At 40.0% G+C, this 9,158-nt stretch overlaps 1 protein-coding gene across 4 annotated transcripts in view; it reads right to left on the minus strand.

The window, feature by feature from the left end:
* LOC107742561 (PHD finger protein 21A-like) overlaps positions 1-9,158 on the minus strand; it is a 28,149-nt gene that overhangs the window by 13,136 nt on the left and 5,855 nt on the right. The window contains exons 2-8 of one of the 4 annotated variants that reach the window (XM_016555585.1): positions 8,393-8,447; positions 7,754-7,843; positions 7,584-7,616; positions 7,411-7,476; positions 3,380-3,529; positions 1,399-1,644; positions 1,030-1,113 (exon numbers count right to left, since the gene is read on the minus strand). In XM_016555585.1, the coding sequence (XP_016411071.1) occupies positions 1,030-1,113; positions 1,399-1,644; positions 3,380-3,529; positions 7,411-7,476; positions 7,584-7,616; positions 7,754-7,843; positions 8,393-8,422 (699 nt within the window). In that variant the 5' untranslated portion in view covers positions 8,423-8,447. The remainder of the gene's footprint in view (positions 1-1,029; positions 1,114-1,398; positions 1,645-3,379; positions 3,530-7,410; positions 7,477-7,583; positions 7,617-7,753; positions 7,844-8,392; positions 8,448-9,158) is intronic. The other 3 variants (XM_016555587.1, XM_016555588.1, XM_016555589.1) reach the window with 3 other exon arrangements.

Here is a 9,158-nt window from a genome sequence, read left to right on the forward strand (position 1 = left end):
CATTATTATAAGAACGGATTGGAGCACTATATTATTGTTTTATGTAAAGGTGCTTTGTCAATGGTAGCGCTGGCTAACTTGCTCAAGGACTCCTCTCTGTGCCAATCACAACAGGCTTGGCCAGCTGATCATTCAGAGCAGAGTAGGCTTATGGAAGGGAGGGGTTGGCTCCAAAATTGCTTGGAACGAATCGTTTCGAAATCATTGGCAAATGACTCTAATATTAAATGTATATTCTGAGAAAATTACAATGTTTTCTGACCTTAGATGCATTTAAACCTGTTGTAGGGGTCTCCAACACAATATTAGGACACTTTAAAATACCATATGACCTGCTCTTTAAAGATATTTATAATGCTAAAAAGATTTTCATTTGAAATACGAGCTGTTCTTTTGAACTATTTATAAAATAAATAAAATGGGAAGTGACACTGAAGACTGGAGTAATGGCTGCTGAAAATTCAGCTTTGCCATTGAAGGAATAAAATACATTTTAATATATAGAAAAGTTATTTTAATTAATATTTTACCAGTTTTTGATCAAATAAATGCATCCTTGGTAGGCATAAGAGACGTTTCAAAAAAACATTTTTAAAAAATCTTATCAACCCCAAACTTGTATACCGCCATGTTATAGAAAATTACTATGTGATGTATGATTTATATCAACCAACCCTAGCATATATGCACACACACACACACACACACACACACACACCATATACAACAGAGAATACAACAGCACAGAATACTGCTGGAGAGAGATCAGGGTTAAGGTTCAATTTACTGTAGGGTCAAAAGCAACAGCAAAAGCAGGGATTGCAAATGTCACCACTAAGCAAGCACAAAGAAATTAATTCCAGAGCAAGAAAACAAGGTGGAGCATGAAGAAAATATCACACAGAAAAGTAACACCTGCAGCTGAAAAAAAAAACCAAGACACATAGATGCACACTAACACTCAGCAGTGAGGGGTTTTCACTAGTCCAGCCAGGCATTAGGGTGTGAAGGGTTTCTATGGAAACAAACCTGCGGTAGAGTGGCTGGCCGAGTTGTCTGTCTGGCTGGAGGAACAAACTGAGGAACTTTGATTGGTTGGGAGGCAGCTTGCACCTGTGACAAGACCGCCCATTTAGACACCCTTACTTCACTAATCTGTCCAACATATTACATCCTACAACAAATACCTTTAGCTATTTAAGCCACAAATAGAGGCAGATGCAATGCAATAATTGTGTCTAAAATCTAAAAGAACCAGCCCTGAGCTCTTGGGATCTAAATTAAATCCGACAGCCTGAAATTGCCCCCCAACAGATATGCAGTTTTCAAAACAAGTGGGAATAAACAAAACTCTTCTTGTTCTATAACAAGAGCCAAAACAGCTCTAGAAATACTTACAACAACAGTGCTATTGGGTATGATTCGCACCGGTTCTGCTCCCTGATTGGTCGTTTGGATGACTGGTTGGAAGTTTACTGGGGACTTTTGAGGATCTGAGCTAGGAGGGCTTGCCAGGAGTGTGTTGCCAAGGGTTGTAACCACGGTGATAGTAGGTCCTGGTGTCATGATGATAGGTGAGGTGGGTGTGGCAGCTCTCAGCACCAGAGGTAGAGTCTTTGAAGCAATGACAGGGGCCACAGAGCTCTACAGGGTCACAAACACATACACTGTTGTAAACATGTTTATTTTTTTCTTTTATAGGTCAGGTCTTACAGAACCTAATGCTCTGCAGAATATTCTGGCCACTCTTCTTATAATGAAAAAAAAAAGCCACTGAGATAATGTCACTGAAGCTACCATGAGTATAACTGCCATTTTTGCATTAATGACATATCTAAAAAGAAAGTTGACATATGTCAAAACTTTCAGTATTTTTAGCAAATACTTACATACGTAAATATTCAGTCTCCTCTACTGACCAGTACGTAAGACGTAAATAAGCATATACACATCCCTAAGAGGTAAACTGCGTGTGCACAAAGCATTTTTGAATCTGAATGAAAAAAAACAGTTTGACCATTGATCAAATTATTTCAGGTCTCTTTAAGTTATTTGGATCGATTAAGGTGTTTACATGAAGGTTTTTCAGTCCAATTAAGCCATCAATGCGATTACTTGGATGTGTGTAAATGTAGCTATTAAGTCTCACAAGATCAGTTTGATTCATAAATGAATAATTCAGACCGCTGACTCAAAACAACCAATTTAAAGAAACTACTTCTCTCACTGACTTTCATGAATATGCCAAAGAGAGTTAGGGCAGATGTCAAGTGGATAACTAAATTAAACTTTAAGCCCATTCTTCACACAAAGCTATAATATGGCTTCAGGAGTCACATGGACCACTTCCTCTGTTTGAAGCTTGAAAGCCTCAGTGCTTAGCCTAACTGCATGGAAAATCATAACCAAAAAAATATTCATAAATTTCTTTAAAAAATATTTCTATATGGACCATTTTTATAATACTTTAGGGTGTGTCTTTGTCATTTTGGAGCTTGACAGCCCAGGTCTTCATTCCTTTTGTGTTCCCAGAAAGAAAGTCAGTCATATGGGTTTGGAACAACATGAAGACAAGTAAATAATGACAGAATAGCTTGTTTGCACATGACGTCATGTCACTGCATAGCTGTGCAGATAAAGGGCAGGAAGTGATTTTCTACATATGAAGCACTATCACAAACTCAAAATGCATATGTTTTGCGTTGTTTACGGTTGCTCAAAGAAATTGACTGAAAAACGCAGGAAAAAGTGGCTTGTAAACCTGCGTCTGCAGTCGGAAAAAGCAGAGTCAGATAATGCTCATTTGCGCAAATGGTTAAGATATTAATAATATATTAAAATAACACAAACATATTTAAAACTATACATAGTAATACAGGGCTACCAACTCTCACGCATTCAGCGTGAAACATTCAGAATTCACTCACTGCTAAACGCCACATAGACACGATGTAAATAAGAGATTCTTTGTGCAGTTTAGAGAGCTCCGTTGATTATAACAGAACATTGTGAGATTGTGATAAACTGAAGAGAGTGACAGCTTTTTAGTGATTATATGGAAGCATATAAATGAGGGATTCACTTTTGAAATAGCTTGTTTGCAATCAGGGTTAGTTGGATCATGTCCAACATATGTTGTTATTTTCTGTTTATACCTTTCTCTTGTAATAGTGTCTAAACCAGTACAGTATGGACTTTCCTCCATCAAATCCATTCTGCTTTTAACTTCCTGCCCTCCATCTGAATTCCGCACGTCATCAGAATCGTGACTGCAAACAAGCTATTTTTTAGTTTTGTGTGAACTAAACCTTTAAATGTTCATCTAAAACAAGGCATTGTCTTTAGAGAGATCCTTTCTTCTTGTGTGTTGTGTGGGTACCTGTGGAGCAGTGAGGCTGGCAGCAGGCAGAGGCGTCTGTGTCTGTGTGATGAGCAAGGTAGACGTTTGCCCATCGGCTTGAAGTGTCTGCAGCTTCATATCTTCCTGTTTCACCAGTAGATCTCTCCTTAACTGCTCCACCACCTTTTTCTGAGGGAGAAAGAGAGAACAAGTGCATGTTCATTTTTTGTGTGTTCTGTCACTCGAACCTGCAATGAAATCTCCCTCACTCACACCCTCTCTTTCTGCCTGCTGTTGATAAGAGAGTTTGTGATGTTGGATTTTGGGCCAGCAAGAGGGAACATGGAGTCCTTACAGCTGAACATCACTCTCTCTTTGTCTCTTTCTGTCTCATGCAGGGGGCAACAGTATTCTGCTTTCAAAAACATCTTAAAAGTGTTAAAAAAATGGATTATGGCATAACAGGAAAATTTAGCAGTAATATATTACCATTAGCATCAGCTGTGACTATGAACTATGTCTGGTATACAACTGAAAGGAATGTCACTACGTTTGCTTCTTCAAATCAAGCGTAAACTCAGTAATTAAGGAAAGATACTCACCCTCAAGTCATCCTAGGTGTATATGACTTTCTTCTTTCAGACGAATCCAGTCGGAGTTATATTAAAAATTGTCTTTGATCTTTCAAGCTGTTTAATGGCACTCAGCGGGGGTTGCATGCATCAGTCCAAAAGAAGTTAAATAAAAAGCACCCATCCATAAAAAAAGTGTCTCACAGGGCTCCAGGGGGTGAACAAAGGCCTCCTGTAGCGAATCAATGCGTTTTTGTAAGAAAAATATCCATATTCAAAACGTAATAATCACTTTAATGTAGCTTGCGCTCACTGTTGTACACAGAAGCAGCTCCGGGAGCAGGCTCACAGGCCTCCTGTAGCGAATCGATGCGTTTTTGTAAGAAAAATATCCATATTCAAAACGTAGTAATCACTTTAATGTAGCTTGCGCTGACTGTTGTACACTGGAAGCAGTTCCGGGCGGATGACGTATGAGGTCAGCTTTGCGCATGCGCCATTCAGAAGTGACGCATCAAAACAAAACAACGGTCACTAATTAGAAGTACAAAACGAGGATTTGTAAAGAAGAATGTCGGAGGATTTCGATATAAGCCAAGAGGAGCCTGGTTTTCCTTTGCTAAAGTAAGGAAACTTTGCTCCCTTTGCTCCTGTTAACAAACGTTGGTTTTCACGAGACTCACCAGCGCATACGTAAAGCCGACCTCATATGTCATCCGCCCCGAACTGCTTCCTAGGGGTGCTGCGATCCGATATTCAGTATCGGTATCGCTCCGATACTGGCATTTTCTGCTGGATCGGGGTATCGGTCAGACGAGACCGATCCAAATCCGATTATATAGTGCGTATACTATTCTGTGTTATTATTAAGCCCCACGAAAGCCACAAAAACATTATAAAGCACCATAAAGTTTCCGTGCACTATATTTCAAGTGTTCTGAAGCTTTTCCATAGTTTAATGTCAGGTACAGATGAATATTTAAGTCAAGTTCACATAAATTCTTCTCTCCGCAGCGGCTGTCTGTCATCCTTCATTCAGCGTTCAAACTGTGTGTTACGTTCGGTTATGACAGTCAAGACGATGAAACTCTCTCTAAGATAAGTAAGTGTATTTATTTCTTGTCTCAGTGTTTAGCGCAGTTGTCGTTGCTAGGTGATTAAATGTTCCTAATGTTATACTTGATCTGTAAATAAATATAAATGGTTTTGCATAAAAGGAATTTATCTTGCTGGAGTTTCGTGCTGTTTCTAAATCGTGTAAACGCACATATTTAATACACTACGCATCAACATCTCTTCCCTTTGTGCTTTGAACTTCTCTATGGGGAGCGCTGCGCGGTGTGACGTGTTGCTTCAAGCGCGTCATTCTGCGCACGGGATGCGCATAAGCACTTTGAGTCGCTCTGTATTTGTAGCCTTTAGTATTATAATACTTTTGCGCAATTAAAGATTATTAATAGCCTTTCTTGTTCGTCTTATCTATCATATGTTGCTGCCTCATTACTCTGCTATGCATTTAAAAGAAATGTCTTTTAATTTATACAGTAGTCAACATTTGAAGTGGATCAAAACCATTTTTGTCATAGATTTAGATTATATTTTTTTGTTTGTTATTTGTTTTTTATAATGAAGCTGTCTATATTTAGTAGATTGTGTGTAACATACAAAAGAGTGATGATCGACCTACACATCGAGGTATAGAAATTCTACACTCATTTAAAAAAACTGCGCTGGTATTGGATCGATATCGGTATCGGCAGATACTCAGACTTTTTGGTATTGGATCGGTATCGGTTCTGAAAAAGTGGTATCGAGCCATCCCTCCCTTTAACTGTATGAACGAAAACAGTTGAAGCACTCTTCCTAAATATCTTACTTTGTGTTCTGCACAAATATTTTTATGAATTTTTATTTTTTGGGTGGACTTTCTTTTTAAGAGTCTCAACAATGGTAGATGGACAAGTGTTTGGGAAACTTGTTAGGAAACACCATTAATTATACAATTCTATTTGGTGCTGCTAGTAGCACAGAAATTCACCTTTAAAGGTTCAAATGTTCATCTGTTAATTTTTATAATACCATCAAATCTTTTTTCTATTTTAGAAGGATTTCCACATAATAAGAACTAGACCATTAGCATTTACAAGAACACGCTGAGCCCTACATTTGCATAATAAGCTCAAAACACTGTTATGAAAAACATTTTCAAAATAGACATGCTTTAGTGACGTGTGGTAGGTTCTTTACAAATTAACAATCATCTTACGATGAACGGGACAGAAATGGAAGTTGTGTAGAGGAATGAAAAATAAACAAACAATTTGCAACCTTGCACACTTATTGAGCTCTGTTATAACTGTGCAAATAAGAAACTCTACTGAGAAAAAAGAATGTGATTCTAAATGGTGAACTCAATCATTCCTCACGAACCTCAAAAGCAATTTATTTGAAGCCATTCACTGTCTTTGTTACAGTTTGGCATCAAAAAACTTGCACATACATACATACATACATACACATGAGCACGTGTACACAAAGCAACATTAAAAAAGTATGGATCCATAACACTCATTAAGAGAGGACAGAAGGAGAGAGATATCAAAAGTTTCAGATGGCTGTAAGAGTGCCTGGCTTTACTCAATGCAGGCTACAAATGTGCAATACAGCTTGTTTGTGTTCAGCTGAGTGTGTGTTGATTCTGTAACCAGTGAAGGCAGAGTGACAGTTACATTAATGAATATGAACACAACCCCCCCAGCACAGTCCTCTCACTGATTACAGCTTTAACAAGCTCCCTCCACCATCTGTTAGACTCACACGCTCCTAGATCTGGGAGAATTCCACCGGACACCGAATGTGTGTGAGCGAGGAAGGCAGCGCACTTTGTTAAAATAGCACTGCAGGCTGGTACATTTCTGAATGCCGAAGCTTTAAGACAGTCACAGCGATTATAGGGCTGACCTTGTATTTCTCTGCAGAATGACCTCAGGTGTGTGTTTTTCTCCTGTTGATGGCAGCTGCTCTGTTATGTTACTTTAAAAAGCTTTGAGATACTAATTAAAATTATTCTCCGCTGCCTGCAGTCTACAACGCATCTTTTCTCCATCTCCTCCACAGAACTTTGGGCTCTGTACAGTAAGCTCAAGCGAAGGACAGTACGCCACGTAATCATCCCCAGACATTAATCATCAGTTATTGAAATGCCAAATGAAAGGGGGGAGAATAGATTCGAGCGTGTGTGTGTTGGCAAATTGTTCATTTGGCAACACAACACCACAGCGCACAAATCACACCACAAATGTTCAGCACAATACAACACAAAACAATGCCATGATGCAACACAGGTTTCATAACCTAACAAGATCGCCTCGTTTTCTTGGGACACATGAGGAGATACAGACTTTCAGACCCCAAGTAACTGAACTGATCAAGACACACGTGTAGCTGGTAGAGAACACTGATACGGCAGCAGGTGTTCTCTCAGAGAGCAGCTCTCACCTGCCGCTCACTCAGCGCTGTGATCTTGGCCTGCAGGTCACGGAGCTGCAGCTTCAGATCTGCATTCTGTACAAAGAACACACACACTCCTCCCTGATACACTAGTCCAGCGGCCGGTATATGAGAGCGTATCGATCAAACAGTAACGGAAATGTTCAGTGAGGGAGACGCACCTGTGGATCTTGCTTCATCTGGCTCACGAGTTTCTGCATGGAAGAGAGAGAAAGTTTTAGCATTCTCATGAGTAGAAAAAAAATGCGATGCAGTGACCTCTAGAGGACAGTGAGGGTACTACAGCCGCAACAATTACACACTCCTTCCATATGGCGTGCGGGGAGGATACCTGATGGATCTGGATTTCCACTTTGAGTGCTTCCTGTAAATTTTGCAGTTCCATCATCGATCTCTTCCTCCCAAAACCCAACACAGCTGCCTGGCGAATAAGAGGAAGAGAGCAGATATTATTTCATTAATTGTGATGTTATTGAATGACTACGAATAAAAAAGAAATGAGAGCTTTTTGAGGTCTCAAAGTGTGCATGACTATGCCATGACAGATCTGTTAGTGTTCTAGTGCAAGTGTGCGGAAATCTGCTCAGTGTCAGTAGGATATATCAGTGTACTGATTCAATCAGAACTACTCTCATCAAATCCTGCCTGAACACCATGAATCAAACTGAACAGCACACTTTTGCACATACACATTCCTGTTCTTTTCCCTCTGTTACTCTTCTTTGGGGGGGAAATTATGCTGATGCTGATGCATGCATTAACCATTTCCATCTCTCCCAGCCTCTGAGAGTCCGTTGTAAAGAAACCTCTTCAGAACTGTTTCTACGCTACTGTTTTGAATAATAATTACACTGTGTAGTCCAGAAAAACATTTCAATTAATTAGCTAGCCAGTGAAACACCATAAAGTTGACCATCACAGTTGTGTCAGAATGTGTGCACCCCCCTTAGGACAATGGTTTATTCTATACCTTCCCAACGTCTGCCGTCTTGAACACCATCCAACTGGCAGAGTGGGGGGTGGAGCTGGAATAGACAAGAGAGGATGGTAAGGAGCACACACATTTACACACAGCAGTGCTCTGGCGAGTGACAAATCTACATCAGAACAACATAGAAAGTGGAAGCTTTGTAGAAAAAAGATTTGGGCTGCATGCAAAGGTTGCTGATTCAATCTCAAATTTAGAGGACACAGAAACTGGAGGCTTACTGGAAAAGAAAACAATGCTTCTTTATTTGCTGAAGTTACTTAAAGGGGTCATATGATGCTATTTTAAAGATCATTATTCTGTGTATTTGGTGTAACAGAATATGTTGACATGCTTTAATGTTCAAAAAACATTATTTTTCAAATACTGTACATTATTGTAGGTCCTCTATGCCCCGCCTCTCTCAAACGCGTCGTTTTCAACAAAGCCCCCTCCTTTGACAAGCACAGTCTGCTCTGATTGGCCAGCTGACCCAGTGCATTGTGATTGGCCGAACACCACAAGCACGAGTCGGAAATTTACAGACACAGTGATGATGCAGTACACAAGCCGCGGTTAAGACAGCTGACGTGCTATGATTTCTGACAGGCAGTTCACTCTCCTGAGAAAGCCCGAAAGGGGAACAGAGTCGCGTGACAGACACAGTGATGATGCTAGTATGTATTTGCAGTACACAAGCCGCGATTAAAAAAGCTGACTCCACTGTGATGTGACCCTGTCTCTCTCTCATGCACACACACACGACGCG

This window comes from Sinocyclocheilus rhinocerous, unplaced genomic scaffold (genome assembly GCF_001515625.1).
Source record: "Sinocyclocheilus rhinocerous isolate Xijiao unplaced genomic scaffold, SAMN03320098_v1.1 scaffold587, whole genome shotgun sequence".
Taxonomy (NCBI): domain Eukaryota; kingdom Metazoa; phylum Chordata; class Actinopteri; order Cypriniformes; family Cyprinidae; genus Sinocyclocheilus; species Sinocyclocheilus rhinocerous.